The 23,594-nt window shown below is 41.7% G+C and overlaps 2 protein-coding genes and 1 long non-coding RNA gene across 4 annotated transcripts in view; 2 read left to right on the plus strand and 1 right to left on the minus strand.

Annotated features, from left to right (window-relative positions):
• Positions 1-3,552: 3,552 nt before the first annotated feature.
• Positions 3,553-4,332, plus strand: LOC109194457 (GTPase IMAP family member 5). The gene is made up of 2 exons (XM_005462102.4): positions 3,553-3,753; positions 3,932-4,332. Exons 1-2 carry the CDS (start codon positions 3,660-3,662, stop codon positions 4,168-4,170), a joined length of 333 nt encoding a protein of 110 aa, XP_005462159.2. The 5' UTR covers positions 3,553-3,659; the 3' UTR covers positions 4,171-4,332.
• Positions 4,333-6,627: 2,295 nt separating this feature from the next.
• LOC112842661 (uncharacterized) lies at positions 6,628-11,322 on the minus strand. The gene is made up of 4 exons (XR_003214576.1): positions 10,936-11,322; positions 10,019-10,284; positions 8,924-9,111; positions 6,628-7,926 (listed from the first exon to the last, which is right to left on the minus strand). It is a non-coding gene; the product is annotated as an uncharacterized LOC112842661 (long non-coding RNA).
• A 7,978-nt stretch (positions 11,323-19,300) lies between these two features.
• LOC109195129 (plexin-C1) overlaps positions 19,301-23,594 on the plus strand; it is a 31,946-nt gene continuing 27,652 nt past the window's right edge. Inside the window, exons 1-2 of one of the 2 annotated variants that reach the window (XM_025899705.1) lie at positions 19,301-19,991; positions 22,692-22,808. In XM_025899705.1, the coding sequence (XP_025755490.1) occupies positions 19,902-19,991; positions 22,692-22,808 (207 nt within the window). In that variant the 5' untranslated portion in view covers positions 19,301-19,901. The remainder of the gene's footprint in view (positions 19,992-22,691; positions 22,809-23,594) is intronic. The other variant, XM_025899706.1, reaches the window with a different exon arrangement.

Raw genomic sequence — 23,594 nt, forward strand, 5'->3', positions numbered from 1 at the left:
CATCATCATTATCATCATCATCGTCGTCTCCCTCTCAGCAGTGTTCGCGTAAACGGGCCTAAGTGAGGACCGGGGGTGCTCTCTACTCCGCGATTACTAAGGGGTCAAAGTGTACCCACGATAGGGTATTTCGCATCCCCAATGCACATTTGTAACTTACGATGGCAAACACTGGGGTCTGGAGGGACCCCGAACCGCTGGAGGAAACAACTCTCAACTTCACATCATCATCATCATCATCATCGTCTCCTTTTCGGGAGTGTTCGCGTAAACGGGCCTCAGTGAGGACCACAACTCTCCCTGCCTCAGCGTCCTCCTTCCTCCTTCTGCTCCGTTCTCCTGCTCCTCGCAGGCGAGCGCTTAGCCGGATGGGCCCCAGGTTACGCGAAAACAGGCCTCCGTGAGGACCACGGACTGCCCCTGTCTTCTAGTCCTCCTACCTCCTTCTGTTCCTTTCTCCTGCTCCTCGCAGGCTACCGCTTAACCGCTTGGGCCCCGGGTTACGCGTAAACCGTTCTAAGTGAGGACCTCGGACTCTCTCTGATGCCCTGTCCTCTTTCCTCCTTCTGCTCCGTTCTCTTGCGCCTCGCAGGTGAGCGCCTAGCCGGATGGGCCCCGAGTTACGCGTAAACCGGCCTTCGCGAGGACCGGGGGTGCTCTCTGCTCCGCGATTAATAAGGGGTCACAGTGTACCAACGATGGGGTATTTCGCAACGCCAATGCACATTCGTAAGTTACGATGGCAAACAATGGGGTATGGAGGGACGCCGAACCACCGGAGGAAACAACTCTCAACTTCACATCATCATCATCATCATCGTCATCTCCTTCTCAGCAGTGTTCGCGTAAACTGGCCTAAGTGATGACGTCGGACTCTCCCTGCCTCCTACTCCTCCTTCTGCTCCGTTCTCCTGCTCCTCGCAGGGAGTGCTTAGCCTTATGGGCCTCGGGTTACGCGTAAACCGGCCTTCGCGAGGACCGGGGGTGCTCTCTACTCCACGATTACTATGGGATCAGAGTGTACCCACAATGGGGTATTTCGCAACCCCAATGCACATTTGTAAGTTACGATGGCAAACACTGGGGTCTGGAGGGACCCCGAACCGCCAGAGCAAACAACTCTCAACTTCACATCATCATCATCATCAATGTGTTCTTCTCGGCAGTGTTCATGTAAACCGGCCTAAGTAAGGACCTCAGACTCTCCCTGCCTCCCAGTCCTCCTTCCTCCTTCTGCTCCGTTCTCCTGCTCCTTGCAAGTGAGCGCTTAGGCAGATGGGCCCCAGGTTACATGTAAACCGGCCTTCATGAGGACCGGGGGTGCTCTCTGCTCCGTGGGTACACTGTGACCCCTTTGTAATCGCGATGGGGTATTTCGCAACCCCAACACACATTCGTAAGTTACGATGGCAACCACTGGAGGATCCGCTGGAGGAAAGAACTATCAACTTCACATCATCATTATCATCATCATCATCATCAATGTCTCCTTCTCGGCAGTGTTCGCGTAAACCGGCCTCAGTGAGGACTTCGGACTCTCCCTGCCTCCCTGTCCTCCTTCCTCCTTCTGCTCTGTTCTCCTGCTCCTCGCAGGTGAGCGCTTAGGCGGATGGGCCCGGGTTACGCATAAATGGGCCTAAGTGAGGACCTCGGGCTCTCCGTTGCTCCCTGTCTTCCTTGCTCCTTCTCCATCGTTCACCTGCGCCTCGCTAGTGAAAGAGCAGCTGCTTGGCCTGCCTATTACGCGAACACCCCCCTCCGTTTGGACTTCAGAGACTCCTTGCCTCCTCGTCATCCTTGCTCCCTCTACATTGTTCTCATGCTCCTCGCTAGCGTACGCTTAGGTCTGCGGAGGGCGGGTTTCGTGAACACCCCCTTCGGTGAGGACCTCGGGTTCTCCGTTGCTCCTCGTCATCCTTGCTCCCTCTACATCCTTGTCATGCTCCTCGCTAGAGTACGCTTAGATTTGCAGAGGGTGGGCTTCGCGAAAACCGCCGTTGGTGAGGACATCAAGGTCTCCGTTGCTCCTCGTCCTCCTTGCTCCTTCTCAGTCTTTCTCCTGCGCCTCGCTATTGAAAGAGCAGCTGCTTGGCCTGCCTATTACGTGAACACCGCCCTCCGTTTGGACTTCAGACACTCCTTGCGTCCTCCTCATCCTTGCTCCCTCTACATTGTTCTCAACAGCCTCGCTAGTGAAAGCGCAGCAGGTTTATGTTCCTCGCAAGCGTAGGCTTTGGTCTGTGGAGGGCTGGTTTCGCGAACACCCCCTTCTGTGAGGCCCTCGGGCTCTCCGTTGCTCCTCGTCCTTCTCGCTCCCTCTCCTTCGTTCTCATTCGGCTCGCTAGTGAAAGAGCAGCTGTGTGGCCTGCCTATTACGCGAACACCGCCCTCCAGTTGGACCTCGGGCTCTACGTGCCTCCTCGTCCTCCTTGCTCCCTCTCTATCATTCCCAAGTGCCTCGCTAGTGAAAGAGCAGCCGTTTGGCCTGCCTATTACGCGAACACGGCCCTCCGTTTATGCTCCTCGCTAGCGTATGCTTAGGTCCGCGGAGGGCGGGTTTCACGAACACCGCCCTCTAGTTGGACCTCGGGCTCTCCGTTGCTCCTCGTCCTTCTCGCTCCCTCTCCTTCGTTCTCATGTGCCTCGCTAGTGAAAGAGCAGCTGCTTGGCCTGCCTATTATGTGAACACCGCCCTCCAGTTGGACTTCAGACACTCCTTGCCTCCTCCTCATCCTTGCTCCCTCTACATCGTTCTCAAGCGCCTCGCTAGCATACGCTTAGCTCTGCGGAGGGCGGGTTTCACGAACACAGCCCTCCATTTGGACCTTGGACCCTCGCTCTCACGGGCCCCGCTGGCGAGCCCTTAGCTTTGGGGAACACCACCGTCTGTGAGGAACCCAGTACCTCCCACACACAGACACACACACACACACAGGAGGCAGTGAGGAGGAGAAGGAGGTTGTTGCTGCGCCTGCGTCGCGAAACCAGGGCTCATTGTGTGTGCGCCCGGAGCAGCTACGGGGAAACACATGGGACAACCAACCAGTTTGGGGCCATGGTTTAGCTTATCTCTCTGAGCTGCTACAGCCTTATACACCCACCCGCTCTCTCAGGTCAGCTGATCAGCTGCTCCTGAATGTACCCAGGACTGGGCGTAAACTTAGAGGAGATCGTGCTTTTGCTGTAGCAGCTCCAAAACTGTGGAACGAGCTTCCTTTAGAGATTAGACAGGCCAGTTCTTTATCTGTTTTTAAGTCACTCTTGAAAACCCACCTCTTTACCCTGGCCTTTGACACCATGTGAGATGTTGGTTTTTATTTTTATTTTTATTTTAGTTGTTTTTAGGTGATTCAATGCTGTTTTATCTTGTTTTATTTTATATAGGGCTGTTTTAATTTTATGTATTATGTGTTTTATTTATTTATCTTTGCTGTTTTCTGTTATTCTATTGTTTTAATGTATTTTCTGTACAGCACTTTGTTCCTGTGCTGGGTATTTTAAAGTGCTTTATAAATAAAACTGGATTGGATTGGATTGGATGGTTTATTCAACGTGTATTTTCAGTTTGGTTTAACTTGCTAATCTGATCTGAAAGACTTTCCTTGAATGTGCCTTAATTTCACCTCTTTTTTCTTTCTCCTTTTCTTAGCTTACTGAAAATGTTGGCGACCAAAGGCCGGATCCAGGGATGTGTGCTGCTTGTGCTACTCGCGTTATGTGGGCAAACTGCTCGCTGTCAACATCGATACGAAGGTAAAGTGCAATCCCAGGGTTGTGTGCTGCTTGTGGTACTCGCTTTATGTGGACAAACTGCTTGCTGTCAACATCGATACAAAAATAACAAAAGAATAGCCTAGTGGAACGTAGTGTTTTATTTTTTATTTTTTTCTAGAATGATTCAAATGTTACCATCATTTCCCCAACCCCGCAGGCTCTGCGACCCGTGAAGAACTGAGACTCCTTCTGGTCGGTAAAACAGGATTGGGAAAGAGTGCGTCCGGAAACACCATCCTGGGGGATGCGAACGCTTTCAAAGAGGACGTTTCGCCCGAGTCTGTCACCGACAGCTGTCTCAGAAAAGAGGCAGAGGGCGACAAACTGGTGGGAGAGGATGTGGTGAAAATCGGCCAGCTGCGGCTGGTCACAGAGTGTTACAAAGGAGATTACTGAGATTCGTTTGTCACAAAAGGCTGATTCTTTCAATGCACGCATCCTACGGTGATATTTTTATCATGTATTCACAGCCACCGGAGGCGCTGTACAGCACCTGAAACACGGACAGTTTGTTGATATTGTAATCAAAAATACAGCCCCCGGGGGAGGGGGTTAAAAACGCACCCCCCTATTGCACATGTCCCTAAATGATACTTACTGGATAGGTCATCATTTCCCTCTGTGGCTGCCACTCCCGTTTCAATTTTTCTCCTAGTTTCGGGCAGGCTCTATGACGTTCGTCCACAGGAGGTGCTGTACAGCACCGAGCGCCTGAAACACGCACAGTTTGTTGATATTTTTTCATGTAAACCTTTTTTTTTCATGTAAACCTGTTCTTGACATATCTACTGAGATTTGTTTGTCTTGAAACGGCTGATTCGACCCCGTTGTTGACTTTTATTTTGCCTTCCAGATTGCCTCAGTTGTATCGTGAGTGTAATTTCAAATAAAATAAAATAACTCAGAAGCGTCTGTGTGTTGTATTCTTCTTCTTCTTCTTCTCCTTATTATTCTTATTATTAATATTATCATTATTATCATGATTGTGATTATGCTTCATTTTCATGTACTGGGGTATCAATGACCCCCACGCTGCCGCAGCAGCTTCTGTGCGTGGCCCCCAAGTGCTACGTTTTCTTTCCCGATCCCCTGACGAACCCATTAGAAACGCTCTGGGGCACTCTTCGACCCCAAATGATCGTTCTGTTTTTTTCATTTTCATTCACCTGTCTCTACTGAGGGTGAGGTACTCTGGGACCCCTGGGGTCTGGGGCTGCCCCGAAGGGGAGCACAAGGGTTAAGTATGAAAACGTTACAGCTGCCCAAACATAAAGGGGGTCTTGCCTTTCCTAACATTTTGTTGTATAACTGGTCATGCCATAGTAGAGTTATACATGAATGGATCCATGCATATCTAAAAGAGACAGAGAATCCCCTAGAAGCCTGGACATGTTCGCCATTTAATCTCCTAAGCAAACTAGTGGGTAAATATACTAAAAAACATAACAAAGTAATGATTGATACTTACTAGTAATTTGATTTCCGGCTCTTTTTAGAGAACCGACTCTTTCGGCTCGGCTCACTAAAGAGAGCCGGCTCTTTCGGCTCCCAACTGGCTCCTCAGGTTGTTTTGTTGCTTTAATTAAATTATTAACAACAATATAAAATTATAGTTTTTACACGTTTTGGGGTTTTTACGTGTTTTGGAGGTTGTACGTGCTTTGTCTCTAGGGGCCACTGTAAATATACTTTTATTTATTCACTCCACAGAAAATGTAATAAATCATATAATACAAAAACCAATATTTTTACATTTCAACTTTTAACTATTTAAATTTTCAGCTTTTTCCTTTTTCCTTTTGTTGCTTTAATTCATTTATTATTAACAATAATATAAAATTATGCACAAAAGGAATTACTAATGTAAAATCTCTTTATCACCTTTTCTATCCCTTTGAAGAAGTGAGGCTCCATAAATGCTAAAGAGGTAATTATTATTTCTCAGTTGAAGTGAATAGATAGAAGTACAGAAAACTAAGCAGAAGAAAGAAGAAGAGAAATAACAACCTAACATAAAGCAGTGGCACACTCCGGGGCCTGATCGACCCTGGCAGGGCCTCCTTGGATAAAGGTGTCTAGTGATAATGCCCGAAACATCCGATGAATCCAGGCTCCACTACTGACGACGTGTCCCAAATTTTAATATGATAATTTTGATCAGATCTCTAATCCCTAAACCTAACCAAGGAAGAAAAAATGACAGATTAGCTTGGGTAAAAGACCGAAAGTTGAGGCACACAACGATGTGTGTTGCTGGTAAAGTTTCTGGGCTGCCTTTCCTCATAACAGCCATCCCTCAAGATTCTCTCCATTTAAAGCAATGCATTATAAGAGACTGTAACATCTACTCCTTTTACTGAAACTCATAAGAAGAAATTTTAAAATAACACTAACTTTATATTCCAGGCTTCCTAGAAGCCCTCCCACTACTTGCTCTCAGGCAAGTCACTCCAAGTTTTACCCTCTATAATGTCCTGGAATATTTTTATCCAAAGAGGCAAAATATCAGTTTTTACATTTATATAAAACAACATCAGAAACATGTGGTGACTTACAAAAAGGCAAGCAGAAACAATTGCCACCCCCACCCCCCAAAACAAGCACAAACACCTTCCTCCACAATTTAACAAGGTAAATTTGATTAGATTAAAAGATACAGGTTGTCCTGTCTGTCTGCACTATAGATGGAAATCTTCAGCTTTCTTCACTCCTTCCCGGCTAAGGAATTATAAAATATTAATACAACTACAGGTAAAGATCTATTTTGCCAAAAGAGATTTATTGTTAGCTGACAGTGACAAGTAGTGGTATAATTTTTCAAATCATTATGTAGCATCCCACCTGTTACACTGCGAACTTACTTTTATGTCATAAATTGCACACAAGAAAAAAAAAACATCATTTGAGCCAATACATTTATTTCACAGGGGCAATTAACTCGCACAAAACACCAGAAACAAGCTGTTGGCCTCACAGCTTACCCAGCTTACCCAGGAGACATACACATAGACCTAGATGACTACACATGAAAGAAGAACAGCTTTCAGTGACAAAAACCAACTGCAGCCACAAGACGGCGGTAATATAAATAGATTAAATATTAAATGAAGGTGAGTAGTTTTATGAAAGCACTGTCTTAAATGAAAGGAGTGACATCACTTTACTTTGATACATTTTAATTCATCACTATTTTTGAAATTTGACAGGGCAAGCTTGTCCTGATGGAACACCACTGTCAGAAACAATGAAAAACCTGTGTTAAATAAGGCAGAACACTCTGTTACGCTGCTTTTACACATTTGAGATTACATCTTTGTAAGGAAAAAAAATCTGAAAATCTTAATAAACCTTAAAGACACATGAACACCACTTAAATCCATGAAATTAAACAATGAACCAGCAGAACAGGAGCACACTGAACTTTAACCTTGGTGAAATGTAAGATAAGAGTTTCCCTGTTACAATTAACAGAATAACGTAATAAACAGAACAAACAATGCTGAGATTTCTTTACTGTTCTGGGTCTAAAATACTGACTTTAATATGTATCATCTTTTCACTCAGATGTTCAGCCATGACTCACAGTTTTCCCACATTTTATAAGTATGAACATTTTAACTAGTATGAATTCTCATGTGATTCTTTAATTGTATCGTCTGGACAAGTCTTTTCTCACAGGTGCTACAAGAATAGTTTCTCACCTGTGTGAGTTCTCGTGTGTGTTTTGAACGATGATGAGGTAACAAATCTTTTTCCACAGGTGCTACAGGAATACGGCTTCTCACCTGTGTGAATTCTTAGATGTCTAGTCATTTTGTATTTATTCTTTAAAGTTTTTCCACACACGTCACATTGTACAGACTTATTCTTTGTGTCCGTTCTACTTTGACTCACTGACACAGGAGTGTTGTCTACTCTTTGACTGTGACTTCTCTTTCTGTGACATCTTTTCTTCAGCTCTGCATTTGTAATAGATCCTGAGTCCACATGCTGATTTTCTTCATGATCTCGGCTCTCTGCTTCAGGAGAGCTGTCAGAAAGCAGCTGCTCGCTGTTTGGTTCTGGTTCACTGCGGGCACTTTCCCCGTAAGCAGGAGTCTCCATGAAAGTATCAGTCTCCTGCTTCAGTCCAAGCTGCTCTCCCTCCTAGAGCTGGGCGATAGAACGATAACGATATGTATTGCGAAATAACTTTTTCTCGATAGAAAAATTAAACTATTGCAATAGGCCTCATCTCTCTTGTCCTCTTAAAAAAAACCAGGAAGAATAGCCAATCCAAATTAAGTAGCACAGAGCCGAACCAATCACAGCCGCAGCGTCACGTCACGTGACTTGTTACGTACAGCACAAGCGCCAAGGCTCACATGTGTATTTGTTTGGGAAGCAGCCAGCCGCCGTGCCGCCCAGGTAATGGAGGAAATGAGTGTGCCGACTAGAGAAAAATCAACCGAGAGCGTAACCAAAGGTTACCGAAGAGAAAACAGATGATGTTTCCAATGCCGGAGAGATTGTCGAACGGAAGGGCCATAGAAGTTCCGTAGTGTGAAGGTATTTCGGCTATTTCAAGTCTGACAAAAAACAGAGTAGCGCGCACTGTAAATTGTGCCGAAGCAAGTCTGGAAATACAATAAACCGTTGCATGCTCAATCTCTGACTGAAAGCGCTAATTCGTCATTCGGCTTTTGTCAGACTAAAGTAACTGTTTGAAAAGCTAAGCTATACAACAAGGAGAGATTGAGAATTTCCTTTTAGTTCTCAATTTATTTGATATTGACAAAAGTTAGTCAATTTTGTCTGTTCTTCTGTAAAACAAACTAAGCTTTATTTTTAGAATTAATATTTTGTTTCTAAGTGGAATTGACAATTTAGTAGTCTGTTTTGTTTGTTCTATTTTGAAACTTAAACGCTTTAGCGGCTGCCTTTTGTGTAGTTTGCAATATTTGCCTTTATTTATCTGAAAAAGTCTCATGTTCCTTAAGTACATCTACCCTGTTGAACTTATTATGGGAAATAAATATTTAAATCAAAACAAGCTGCTGATTATTTCACATTTTACTTGTGAGCAACGGCACATTTAAATCAGACAAATATAATTATTTGGCTTATATCGTGATATATATCGTTATCGCCTGAAATGAAAAAAACATACCGTGATATGAAAAAATCTTATATCGCCCAGCTCTACTCCCTCCTGATTGCTGCGGAGTTCCTCCTGTTCCTCTTTAATCTGTGGAGGCTCCGGGTCCTCCTGGTCCAGACTGGAGTTTCTCTCCTGGTTACAGACCTCCTGGTTGGTAAAAACCTCCTCTTCCTCAAAAGCATGCTGCTGTTGGACATCTGAAGGCACAAAGGGGAAAAAATGATGGCAAAACAAACATTTGAGAAAATATTTAGTGGCCTGAACTATTAGCAGGTCTCTACATATTGAGCTTGTTGCTCACATATACCACTGAAATTTAAAGTGTAAAAACATGACAAATTATTCGGGCACTGATGCAGATGTTTAGTTCTGACACTCGTATTAGCAAAGTTCAAGGTTCAGCTTCATATGTGAATGTCTGTGATGTATGAAATACATAGATGTTGTTGGTTTTAGTTAAATGAATGTGGATGTCTGGAATGGCTACAGTAATAAAAAGGCATGCTGGGGGAGAGCTCTCTTAAATGTTTTGCTGTGCTTGAAATATCATGAAAACTCTCTTCTTGTCTGATAAATTTCATTTTAGAAACTCTGAATTCATATTTTCCAAAACAGAATAAAAATATTTATTCATACTTACCCAGACCTGTAAACTGTTCTAATCTCACCACTTTCTTTAACTTAAACTGGTAACAGAAGAAAATGAAACTTGTGTTGCTGGCTTTGTGTCTCTGTGTAGATTTTGTCTGAGCAGTGGGTGGAAATTTGAAACTCAGATGTTTCACGTCTTTCATTCTGCTGAATTTTTATACACTAATTTTCACCTTTTCGTATGAATTAATGGTGGAAATGTGTTTATGTAAATGAAAACTTCAATTCTTCCTGTGCATCTGAAAATAAATGCAGTGAACTAACCTAACCCAGCTGTCTGCATGTCTCTGGTGAGTGAACAAGGGGAGAACATGCAAACTCCACACAGAAAGGCCCGGACACATGGTGGAGTCAAACTCAAGACCTTGTTGCTGTGAGCCAACAGTGCTAACCACTGGTCCACTTTGACACCCATGAGTCACATTTACTGTTAGTAAAACATCACAGTCTTACATTCTGTGTAACTTTATCACAGGTTTCCAGATGGTCTCCATCAATCTGAGCTGCTCTTCATCAGTCCAGACGATAATGCCTTCAGTCTCCTCCTTCAGTCCAAGCTGCTCTCCCTCCCTCCTGACTGCTGCAGAGCTCCTCCTGTTCCTCTTTAATCTGTGGAGGCTCTGGGTCCTCCTGGTCCAGACTGGAGTTCCTCTCCTGGTTACAGACCTGCTGCTCATCCAGACCCTCCTCTTCCTTACAGTCATGTTGTTGTGGGAGGTCTTGAGGAACAAAGAAATACAAGAACAATAATCACTAACGTGTTGATACAAAAACTATTTTTTAAAAGCATGAATCAAAACTAAATAAATGGTCATCATCCTGTTATTTGACCCATTATAAGCCACACACAGACACACACAACAGCTCAGGGAAATAGTTGTGCACACTCACAGCTACACACTAACATGTTAGCATTGAAGCTCCTCACTGTGAGCAAAGACACAAAGTCCACCAAACTAAACTGCAGGGTGACCACCATGAAAACATCAGTGTGTGAAATCCTTCTTTAAATGAAGCTTCACTTCAACTTCAGAGAAGTCTGTTAACAACTTGTTAAATGTGTTTTCTGCTGACATCTAACTAGATCTTTACTGCACAGTCTCAGTGTTTACAGAGGATCTAAAACACTGACGCCTGATGTACTCAACACTGGAATCTGTTAGAGAAAAAAACAGTTTAATAAATAAATCAATTAAACTGTTTTAAAACCTAACCTATCAGTGACCATGGACCTGCACCAGTCCAACATAGTCCATCACTGGACACTGACCCACAGCACTGATAAATACCCAGTTTAACATCTTCTAGTAAAGTCAGTCACACTGAAGAATCTGAGCTTGAACAGCACAGAGTTAAAAACATGTCCGTACCTATGATGTGTGAGTTTCTGTCGGGTTTCCGGCTGATATCCAGCAGTCTGTGCTGACGGTAGATCTCCTCCTCATACGATGGTTTTTTGAACCTCTGAGAAGATTTCTTCACCAACAGCAGTTAGTCTCTCCTTGATGAACTCTCTCAGATACTGAACTGAACTCATTGCTGCTTCAACTCAGGCTGGGTGGATTGATACAAGCATCGATAGAAGCGATACAGACGTTGGTATCAGGTCCACACTGACGTGATGGGATCGATACTTTAGTTTGTGTCTCTCCTCTAAGTTCAGTCCGCTTCACCAACAGCAGCCATGTCTGCACACACACCGCTCCTCTACCACAGTAGTGCTGTCCTCCTCCATTCCTCTTCAGGTGCCCTCCGTTTGCGAGGTGCGCCTGCTGCTTGTGGCACAGGGAGGAGAGGGCGGGGCGGCGGGGGATTCTCTGGCTGGCTGGAGCTCGCAAAATAAAAGAAAATAAAAACAAACCAACAAACACGAAAACACCAGACATTATGATACAGACTTATAATTTGCACCAATGTTTTTTTTCGAAATTCTGTACTCGAAAAGTGAGCGCGAGAGCCCTCGGTGCGCCTGCTTGCTGCTTAAGTCAAAGTAAACTTTATTGTCATCTCTGCTACATACAGTCCAGTATATAGAGACACGAGAGGACAAGGTTCCAGTTACAGCAGTGCAAGTAAACAAACAATATATATAAGAAGAGTAAGAAAATAAATATACACTTTAGGACTAGGGGTAAAGGGACCAATAACAATTTAAAACGAGCAAAAGATACAGGTAAGCAGATGTGTCATTGGATAATGGCAGGTCATGTATCCTGAAACAATCAGAATCAGAATACTTTAATATTAATCCCTAAGGAAATAATGTGGATTACAGTTGCTCCAAGAAGAAATGGTAAAAATAGTAACAGACTAAACTCCAAACAATACATTATGTTACAGATTTTAATATTAATTAGTCATTGTCAGTTGTTGATTTGTCCTGTTCTCATTGTATGACGTATTATGATGGCTGTTTGGTAGCCATTTGCATACTATGCATACTCTCTCTCTCTCTCTCTCTTCATACGTGTGTGTGTGTGTGTGTGTGTTTCTCTGGTGAAATTCAGTATGGTTACGACAACAGTTTTATGGGGGGCGCCAGAGGGAGTGTTCGCCCAGGGCGCCAAACAAGCTAGGACCGCCACTGGTCCATAACATGTTGTATGGCTGTATTAAAGAAGACAGCTGTCATCATATCCTTATTTGTTTGAGCTTTCCTGATTTCTGATTCCAAACATAATAAACTATCCATCGTCCCGCTTTCTTTATGAAACCCACTCTGATCCACAGAGAAGAGACTGTTAGTATCTAAAAATCAGCTTCATCTGTTTTCATTCTCTCCATGGTCTTCCCCAACAATACGATGGGTTTTTAACTAGTTTACTATTGTCTTTAAAATGCACACTGGATTCATTCAACACGTTTATGAGAACGCATCAATTTACTGGAAGAATTAATTACACACTAATCAATATTACAAACAAATAGTATATTTATGAGTACAATATCATTTTTTAAATAACCTTAAAACATTTCTGACTGTGTGTTTAAATGAAATAAAGTCAAAGGTAAGTCAAGGTCTCCTCCTGACACTGATTTTCTTTCCACACTTGTGTTTTTAGCACGGCCATCGTCTCTGCACTGTTTAGCTGTTACAGATAAATGATCAGACTGTATCTTTACTTTAAGTTCAGCCTTTTCTTCATCATCACTTGCATTTATATCGTTTACTAACACCTGCTGTCACAGCTGACAATCACTTTATATCAGTAACACTCTGTGTTCTGGGAACTATTATATTTTTTCCCCCTTTCATCATTAATACACACCAAATTATTATCTTATGGATCAGGCAGCATGTTATTGAGTCGTGTTTCTTTACCTTGCTGAACCATATCCACATAGTGAATCGTGAGAAACTAACAATTAAAAAACACGTCTATATTTGTACAGTCAGAGGAGGACTAGTCCATTGTTCTTCTCACAGTTTCAGTCTGGTAGAGAAGTGTTTCTTTCTTGATCCCACAAACAGCACTGTGAATCTGTCTGCTGCACAGAGCCGACTGGAGGACCTGTGTTATGTTTTTAACGAACACCTTTTTATTGCTGTAATGCACAGACACACCAACAGAGGGCAGTAATATCCCTTCAACATACATTGTAAAATTATTATTACAACACTCCCACTTAATTTTACCATGGAGTTCACTTACTTGACCGCCATTGCTTATTTCTTTCTAAAAAAATATGCACCTATATCACAGTGTTACTAGAAAATAAAACATTTTCTCTTTTGTTTTGAACTCACACAAAAAAAATGTACTGTGTCCATCTTAGACAAAACTATTATTCTACATTACAGTTATATGATTGACATCTTAACATAAGCATAATATAGGCATGTTAAGCATATGATAACCCTTTTAAACTGAACACAGTCCAATCTTCTCTCTGAGATACTCAAACTTTTGTCTAGGCAGTGGTTTGGTTAAGATGTCAGCCTTCATGTTTTCTGTACAGCAATACTTCAGCTGGATTTGTCCATTTTGCACACATTCACAAATGTAGTGGTAACGAATGTCTATGTGCTTTGTTCTTGCATGATCAACTGGATTTTTTGCGATTGCAATTGCTCCTTGATTGTCCTCCATGATCACTGTTGCTGTGGTCTCCATTCCAAGCTCAGTTAGTAGTCGTCTTAACCAAATTCCTTCTTGTGCAGCTTGGCTCAAAGCAATATACTCAGCCTCTGCAGTTGAAAGTGCAACTCGTTTCTTGCTAAGCCAACTAACTGCACCTCCTGCAAGTAGAAAGATGTTTCCAGTTGTAGAACATCGATCGTCCTATCACCTGCCCAATCAGCATCTGAATACCCAACCAAGGTTCCTGTTTCTGTCCTTTGATATTTGAGTCCCAGGGTTAGAGTTCCTTTCAAATATCTCAGGATTCTTTTCACCGCTGTAAGGTGTGTAGTGTTTGGGTTTGCATTGAATCTTGACACCACACTCACTGCTTGTGCAATATCTGGTCGTGTGGCCATGGCAGCATACAATAAACTTCCAACCATTGACTGATACATGCTTGGGTTTACAGGTTGACTGACATCATCACTCTTTCTTAATTTGACATTTGTGTCAGCTGGAGTTGCTACTGGATTGGCACTGTCCATTCCATACTGTCTCTGATGAAGCACAACATGGTTTTTGGCCTTGTCTTGGACCACTAAGATGCCCAGAATGTAGGATAGCTCACCCATGTCCTTCATTTTGTAGTGTTTCTTCAGAGTGTCCTTTAAGTTCTTCATACTCTGAGTTTGAGGTTTTCTAGAGGAGAAGCCTGAAACTGAGATTACCATGTATCATGAGGGCAAACAGACCTTTTCAGCTGTATTGGTAACAAACAGTTGCTTTCAAACTTCAAAATGATATTTATGCATACAATAAAGATTTTGACCCATTGCTCAGGTGAGACCTCCCTCTGTAAAATGTTTCTCTTTATTTTGTAGATAAAGTATGGTGACAGGACAGTAAGTCTTGGGCTTGAGTCCCAGTTACACAAAGCCCTTCAGATATTGTGTTTCATGCTGATATCCTGTGTTATTGCAGGTAAGTGACAGAAATTTTTCTTTTCTGCATTTACGGATTATTAAACAATCTTATGCAAAATGATTGTTTTACACCACTTTCCACTTTGATTTCAGCAGAAATAATAGAAAAGTTTTTCTTCTCCACTTTATGGCTGATGTTTCAGTTTAAATGAGTTACTGTTTGTCTTTCAGTGTTGACGATCATCTCTTTCTGGCAGAAGAGACTCACCGTTGAGATGAATAAGCTCTGACCACTGACCAGCCTGAGTGTTCTTGGGAAAAAGTTTGTCTCAAAATATGCATTATAAAGCTTCCTGCAGAGTTTGCTTTGTTTTGTTTTTTTGTTCTCTCTTTACAATTTAAATTTTACTGCAAATGTTTTTTAGCTTGAATCATATTATCAGGACACAAATAAAACATTATTTTATCTGTTGTATCCTTTGTCTTTTGCATATTTAGTGTAACAGGTTTTAAATCTGATGTTTTTTTCAGATGAGACATCTGGGTCCATAAGTATTTGGACAAAGAAACAATATTTGCTTCAGTTCATAAAGTTTAACAAAATTATTACAAAGCTATTTAGGAACTGTAACTATTTTTCTTTGTAGTTTCCATTTTCAGACGCTTTGGTTCTTCTTCATAAACGGGCCAAATAAACTTTTTCGTCATGCTAAATGTTGTAGGCCAAAAGTGACCTCTGGTGGCTAAAACGAATTTGGAGGTTTTACGCCTCACAGGATTTGTGTTAATAAAATAATCACCATAATTTAAAAATCACACACAACTCTTTTCTTCCAAACTGAAATTTGCACTATCATCAGCAGGAGAGCACTGAAGTCTGAAGTGATTTTAGACAAGGTCAGGCAGAAGTCTTCATGGACTATGATGTTCACAGATGACTATGTGATTTGTAGGGAGGTAGTGAAGGCAGATGAGTTAACTGTAAATACCTGGGGTCAACCATCCAAAGCAATGGACAGTGTACTAGAGAGGTGAAGAGTGTAGGTAGGGTGTAGTGGGTGTAGACAGGTGTAAGAGATTTCGGTGGCATAGGCAGAGCAGCAAGCATGAAAGCTAAATTTTACTATGATGGTAGTGAGACTTGCTATGATGCATAATCTGGAGACGGTAGCACAAACAAAAAGGTAAAGTTAAAATGCTTGAAAAGGCCATACCAGTGACCAGGTTAATATATTTCCTACCCATTCATTGAAATATCCCTCACGTGACATGCGTATCAAATAAAAATCCAGAAGTAGACATGCAACATGATTCAAACCTGTTTTATCGTCAAAGAAAAAGATGAGGTTCCTACGTTCCAGCCGATCAATATTACACCAGTGTAATAATTTGGGTAGATCACACATGGACTGGTAATCTGGAGTATATATACCAGGCATTTTCCGATGCACCTTTGGGCCTCTGGGCACTGGCCATACAAACATTTGCAGCAGCCCATTTGTTCATTTCTTGTCCAGCGATCCATCATCATCTCGTTATCATTCTGGGCCACTTGGATGAAAAATGCCAGGGCCGATTGTTTTGTCCCAGTCCAGCCCTGAGGTAGACCTTGGTTGGTTGTCACACTTTGTCTTGTCTTACATGAATTGGTAATCACTGAAACATTCTTCAATACCAAATCGTTAAATTGAAGTTTAAGTTGCTAAATCTTAAATTTATAATAAAGCTCTATAGCTCTATCTATAAGCTCTATCTATAGTAAATTCTCATTCTAAATCTCTTATTAAGTCTATAATAAAAAGAAATGTAAACCTAATCCAGTTGAATTACAAACACCATCAAGTGTGGTACAATTCCTTAATCTTCAAACCCCAGAATTACTGTCTAGAATATACATGACACTTTCCAAAAAAGGTGAATCAATATGCCTTCCTATTGCAAAGTGGGATGCAGATTTATCAGTGAGCCTAGACCAAAACTTCTAGTCTTAGATATGCTTAAAAACATTTAAATTGATTAGAAATCCCAGTCTACAATTAATACAATAAAAAATACTTCATAGAATGCACTATAGAGGTGAACATATGTTCAAGATGGACCATCTGACAAATCATATTAGTCTTGATAAAGCCTCTGCCACTACATGGACTGGTAAATGGTAAATGGGCTGATTCTTATATAGCGCTTTTCTACTCTCCCGGAGTAGAGTACTCAAAGCACTCTATAAAACATGCCACATTCACCCAATCTCACAAGCACTTTCTCTGTACTTAGCGCTTTCTAACTACATTCACACTCCGATGGATGCATCGGAGAGCAAGTTGGGGTTAGTATCTTGCCCAAGGATATTTACAGACTGGAGGAGCCAAGGATCGAACCACCAACCTTGCAATCAGTAGGTGATCTGCTCTACCTCCTGAGCTACAGCCACCGCCACTGGGACTTGGGGTTCTGGGTGTTCTCCGCCTTCAAGCTGGGGCTCTGGCTGGGTCCTGGTTGGTGTGTCGCAGTTGTGTTATGACCATCACTTTGTTCAGACTAGCATCAGAAATAAGAAAAAATAATGTTTGTTATTACTGACATTTGTTGGTAATAACAGTCTAGTGGTCTCTGTCAGAGTACAAGAAGTCATATTTTCATATTTTGGTCGGTGATCATTTAACGCACAGGTGTCGAACTCCAGGCCTCGAGGCCCGCTTTCCTGCTTGTTTTCCAACTAACCTGCCCTTGTAGCTTCTTATACTAGGATACTGGCCCTCGAGGACTGGAGTTTGACACCCCTGATTTAACGGATGCCATAAACTTAAGAAAATAATTTCCCAGAGCTGACACTAGATGTCGCCTTTGTTGTTCTGTCGTTAGAACTTGTAGGAAGTTCTGCGAGTTTTCAAAGCCAGCACAGACTTCATGTTTGCAGGGATCAGTGGACCTGTGCTCAGCGCGACTGATCTAAAGATCAAATTACATAAAAACACATCGAATGAAAATATTCTGTCTTTATTAAAACCATACAGTGTGTATCCTTTGACATCACATTACAGAGCGAAAAAGCTCATTTGCTCTCACCTGATGTGGCTCTAAGGCGATATTGAGTTTGTCTTTTTTTTTTTTTTTTTTTTTTTTTAACCTGTCCCGTTTGGTTCTTTTGCCATCAGAATTATTGTCTAAGGGCGAAGAAAGATGCCCAACGGATTTACTTTACCAAATGGACCATCCCAGCCTTGCCGTAATGGTCCATTTGATTCACCTTTTATTGTTTATTTTATTTTCACTTGCTGAATACGGGACAGACTTGACTGGGGGAAGGAAAGGGGAGAAAGAAAGAGGGAAAGAAAAACAGCGGGGAAGAGGGACGGGGGAAAAGGGCGAAAAACCAAAAACCAACAGAATAAGCAGACAAAAAATACATATATCGATCGCCTGGATCACCTGTTGAGAAAGAAAGAAGAAAGCAAGCAGAAGAAAACGAGAGTAATAAACATCATCACAATGATCTATGGGAATATGACAGTAAATACTAAATATTAAACATTATTGTGCAGCACGTAAGATCGACAGCGCACAGTGTGCTTTGAGGTAAGAGCCAAAAAGGGTGTAGTTTGTGTGTGATCACCTGTGTGTACACCTGTGAGCATGGACGCGCTTGTTTTTTGTTTTTGTTTTTTTTTAAAGGTTCCTTCATGTAATGATCTGCTAGAGGGTGTGGGGGGCCACTGCCCCGTCCTCCAGGGCATGACGCAGGTATGGAGGAGATCAAAACTCCAGACATCCAGAGGCCCCCAGAACACAAGAGACCAAGGAAGACCAACAGAGGGGCAGCCGCGCCACTATCCCAGAAAGAGCTGAGGAGAGTCCCAGATGAGGGGTCACTCAGCAGCCGCGGAGCAGAAGCCAGGGGGGGTTGCAGTGACGATATTGGGTTTGTCCAGTAGGTGGCAGTGGCTGCTCAGACAATGAGTGACTGACAAAGTAATCGCTTACAAAGTAACGCAGGCCAGCCATGGTAATGGAAGCCGACAGTAACACAGAACTATTATTCAGATATGTTTCAGATTAATAAACCTCAGTGTGCACCTGGAAGAACATTGTCTTCCTTCAGTGTGTAACAACTTACTCAAGGTTCACCAACCGCTTTCTCAGCAGCTGAGTGCTGTCACTGTTTTGATTTTGTTCAGGTTCTGCTGTCACACTAAACTGTACAGACTGAGAACATGGCAGAAAGTAGAGAAAACAGCTGAAAGAAAATAGTAACGATGTTAAATCCTAAAATTGAAATCTGATTTTTCTATTAGCTGGGCGTGCTTCCTTCTACTTTTAACACTTCTTTTTTCAGCAGAGGCACACTGCGCTTTTACGCACGAGGCACTGTGTCACAGAGCAGAGTGCCATGCAAACCTTCAGTGTATGACGGTGTCCCAGGCACAAGTATCACTGCTGCTACAAGATGATCCTGCTGCTCGCTCTGCTTTCTGTTCTCTGGGGAAGTCTGTGCCTGGAGGAGGATGGAGGCTTTACCTTTGATGGAGACATCCGCCAATTTGCCGTGACTTCCAACACGCTTTATATCGCCACAGAGGAGAGGCTGTACCAGCTGAGCCATGATCTGACTCTGATCAACAGTCTGACCCAGAGAGGAATAATAAAGACCGGAAACCAACAGGATGATGTGCAGTTTTACCGGGTTTCTGATACAGCTGACTGGAACGGAACTTTCAGCATCAACGTGTTGTTGCCTTTCACAAACAATGCGTCTCTGATCAGCTGCGGTGTGACTGACGATGACTGCGGTCACTGCGAGGTTCTGGACCTAAAGAACATCTCCAAGCTTCTGTACAGAGAACCCATCCAGGTGGGACCTCTGAAGAGCAGCAGCAGGTCAGTCAGCTTTCTGGTGGATGTGAAGAAGAAAACAGAAAATGACACGTATATTCTCACTGCGATAAGAAAGGGACGTTTGAAAAGAGGTGCCCTTCCGATTCCGAAACTATCAACCTTCAGGATACAGATAACAAACAGGGTGGAGGTATATTTTCTCTAACTGATGGAGCTTCAGGCACGCCTAGGATCAAAAGTAAAGGTGATGTGGAGTTTGTTGACGGGTTTCAGATTAAATCAACCATCTATCTGTTCTCCAACGTGCTCTCAGCTCAGACAAACAGAGTCCGCCTCATTTGGCTCAAAGGCGAAAGAAGCAAAACTGATACACTCAAGTCTCTGCGGGGCGCGACTCTCAGTGTCTCTGACGGTGAAAGCAGCAGACTCGTGGCCTCCTCGGTCATCCCGGGGGAGCAGCCAGTGCTTTGGAGCGGCGTGTTCAGTGTGGATGGAGGAGACACCAACACCGAGCTGATGGTGTTTGACATCAGCCCTGATTACAGCAGAGCAGGGGACAGAGATCCAGACTTCTACACCTCTGTGCCATCAGAAGTGACGGTGACGGTGGGTCACTGCATAACTTCTAAACATGTTCTGAATGGTTCCTGAATGTAGTCTCCACCTGTGCCGCCACAGTTTCATGTGGACATTCATGAAAGCAAAATGTTCAAAGAGAGGCGGATTACTTTATTACACAGTGTGGTCACAAAACTAGAAACATCAATCGACTCAGACTCAGTCTGCTACTTCACATGAAAATTTAATGTTTGTTTCAAAAAGGAGAATTTGCTCTAAACACCCGTAAAATCTACAATAAATATATATAATAAATGAATGCATATTTGTATTTTTATAGTAAAAAGAACAGAAGCCAATCATTATAATAAATAATAACAATATAATATATATAAATACAATCTCACTGAGACCAAACAGAAGACACTTAAAAGACACTTTGTCTCAGGTAATTTCTACAAAAACTCATATTATTTCCAAAGTTTTAATTGACGACACCAGAAAAAGGAGTCAAAATTACGTGAAGTGCTGGTGTGTCTGCTGGTGCATGTGATGAACAAACTGGGTTTCACTGAATGATGTTCGGCTTCATCAAAGAAAGCTGGAGTCCATAAGACCTAAATTTGTAGGTGTGAGCAGGGATGTAGCACTGCTGTGGGACCCTAAAAAAAGAGATACTTAAAACTTAAGAAATCTGATAAATTAATTAAGATCACATATATGATGGTGGTGTTTATCCCCCATGTAAATTGACAAGCTCTCTTGTTATAATTGATAAAATCTTCAAGCTTTTTTGCGACTTCATTTTCAGTGGAAAGAAGGCTGTTGAGTGTTGCTGGGTAATAGTTGACCTCAGCTAGTTTTTCAGTATTATTCCATTTTCTGAAGCCATAATAAATGTAAATAATATATTAAAATGTTAATTGTGAACGTTAAACGAGTTTCCAAACACATTATTTATTCATCAAACTGACATGGCTGTAGCTCAGGTGGTCAGGTGGTCAGCTACTAAGAGGAAGGTTGGTGGTTCGATCCCAGTCTGCTCCGGTCTGAATGCTGCATATCCTTTGGCGAGATACTAACCCCATGTTGCCCTTCAGTACATCCATCTGAGTATGAATGTTAGATAGTGAGCACTTACATCTTAGAAAGCGTGATTGGGTGAATGAATTAGTTGTATAAAGTGCTTTGAGTGCTCAGATAGAGTAGAAAAGCGCTATATAAGAACCAGTCCATTGACACTAACATTAAAGTACTTTGGTTCAGTCGGGCTAATATGTTAAAATACATTTTATTAAATGAGATTTAATCAAATGTTTTATGTCATCAAACACAACATGCACTGATCATGTTCAGTCAGATCAGTGCATGTTGTGGTTTAATACATGAAAACATTTGAGAGTTTGTACTCAGGAAGCCTACAATGGTGACCTGCCTGACAGTGTTTTATTATTGTCCTCTGCAGAGAAAATAAAGTCAATATAATAAGAAAGGTACCTGAATTTCATCTATATCAATATTCAACTTTGGATAATATACTGAAGTATTCATAATTAGAGCTAATTTGTTATATCTTGTAATATATTGCATTATTTAATTTAGCAAAGGTTCTATTCTTACTGTTTTGGAGCAACTGTGATGACATCATTTATTCTGGGATTAATAAAGTATTCTGATTCTGATTTGAACATTTTAACAAAAACTAAATAAGCACATCCATAATTATACAAAGGCCAACTTGCAAACTGTAAAAAATGTAACTGTGTCTTTTAAATATTATTTTATCATCCTGAAATGCACAGGCTTTCTTACAGCTGGTCCAACATGCAGAGAAGCAAATGCTGCTTAAAGTCAGTGACGATAAACCTTCAGATGAAACTGCTGACAGTACAACTGATTACTTGGAAGAATTTCTATCTGCTTCCATCCAAGCTCCGCTTATGTTACAATATTTTGCCATCATAACAGCTGCTACTGCTACTTATTTTATTTTATTTTTTGTCTTCTTCGATACCCAAATGTTGCTTTGTTGCTGTGATATGAAGGCAAATCCCATTACGAGATGGACTAAACATTACTAAACAACAACTAAACATTTTCTCTCATTTGTAAGGGGTGTAGGTGGAATGAGAGAGCTGTTACCTTTTTGGAATTATAGTTCAGTCACTCAACCAATTTATTGACACCATTCTAAACATAACAGTGATTACTTGGAAATGAACAAAAAGACACTTTCCATTACAGCATTACAACAGTCCCTCGTACCGGTGGGGCTCTAAATTCCCAGTTCCACTGTCCCCACACTGTCATGCTCCTAGTGAGAGGTCAGTTAATTAGTCACTTACAGAGTTGCTGCTGTGGTGACAGATGTCAGTTATGGTCACTGTGCTCTCATATGACTTGATAAAGATTCATTATCAGTATCCACATACTTCATGAAATGCTGTGAACAAAACACAAATCAGCATCACTCTCTTGAAATAGCACTTTTAATTATATTTGAGAAAATTGCATCATAGTCAGTTCAGTTTATTGAGCATTATTTCATATTTGAATCATGTTCATGTATGTGATTATACAAGGTGTAAACACAAATAATGGATGTGCTGTTTGGGTTCATAAATTTAAAGCACTTCATTAGGTTTGGAGTGATGACAGCTTATTTCTATTTTAACCATCTTGAGTTCTAATCTAAAGATATCTAAAGTATCAGATCTGATGATCAGTGTGTTTGTTTCTCGGCCAAAGGTCCTGAAACCAAAGGCAGTCCTCTTCAGGCACAGCTACATGACCTCTGTGCTGGCAGTGAGGCAGAGAGGCTGGATGGTTTTCTTCATTGGGACAGGAGACGGGCAGCTCATTAAGGTGTGTATGAAATGAAACATCTTAAGTACCATTACATCAGTACATCTAAATGCCATTTCATCATCCTGAAATGTGCTGGATTCCTCCCATGAAACAAACATGAAAAATAGTTGTGTCACCAAAATATATTTGTTGAATTAGCATCTATTAATAAAATCACAAACAAACACTGACCCAAAATAAATAACAAACAAAGCTTTTTAAAGTTCAATTATTTATGATTTTTTTTGGCTTACTTATTTGAACTAGTCTCATTTTATTTCATTGTTGAAGTCTTTGCTGCAAACTGCAGTCACTTGTGGTTTCACTTGTGTACTCTCAGTCTCACTGTGAGTTCATCTGCTCACACACATGCAGGTGTTGTTTGTGGAGTGGAGAGATGAGAGATGTGACCATGAAAGCACTAAAAGCTTCTAAACAAGTATTTTACTGATATGACGAAAGTTAGAAAGTAAACAAGAAGAAGTTTGAAATGTAGTGAGAAACTATTGAAAACATACAAATAAGAAAACAGTTGATGTTGCAGGTTTTAAATACCTCCAGACTGCTCTCTTCCCGTTATCTTCCTCAGGGCTATGTTAGTTCTCACCAGTTAGCAACAGGTACACAGCTGCGAACAGTTGACACATTAAACTCTGAACATCACAGGACTGATTAGCTTGACCCACACCTGATCTCACTTTTTGAACCATGACTGGAAGAATCTCTGATGCTAATATCAGACTGATGCATTGCTAGTGTTGGCTACCTATATGTTACTATGGTGGGATTCACTGTCTCTGCTGT

The sequence above is a fragment of the Oreochromis niloticus genome, linkage group LG17 (assembly GCF_001858045.2).
Source record: "Oreochromis niloticus isolate F11D_XX linkage group LG17, O_niloticus_UMD_NMBU, whole genome shotgun sequence".
Lineage (NCBI taxonomy): Eukaryota > Metazoa > Chordata > Actinopteri > Cichliformes > Cichlidae > Oreochromis > Oreochromis niloticus.

Bases quoted from the DNA above. Each gene is read 5' to 3' on its own strand.
- LOC109194457 (XM_005462102.4), top strand. From the start codon at position 3,660: ATGTTGGCGACCAAAGGCCGGATCCAGGGATGTGTGCTGCTTGTGCTA. The intron at 3,754-3,931 runs GTAAAGTGCAAT...CCAACCCCGCAG, and splicing joins CTGTCAACATCGATACGAAG to GCTCTGCGACCCGTGAAGAA.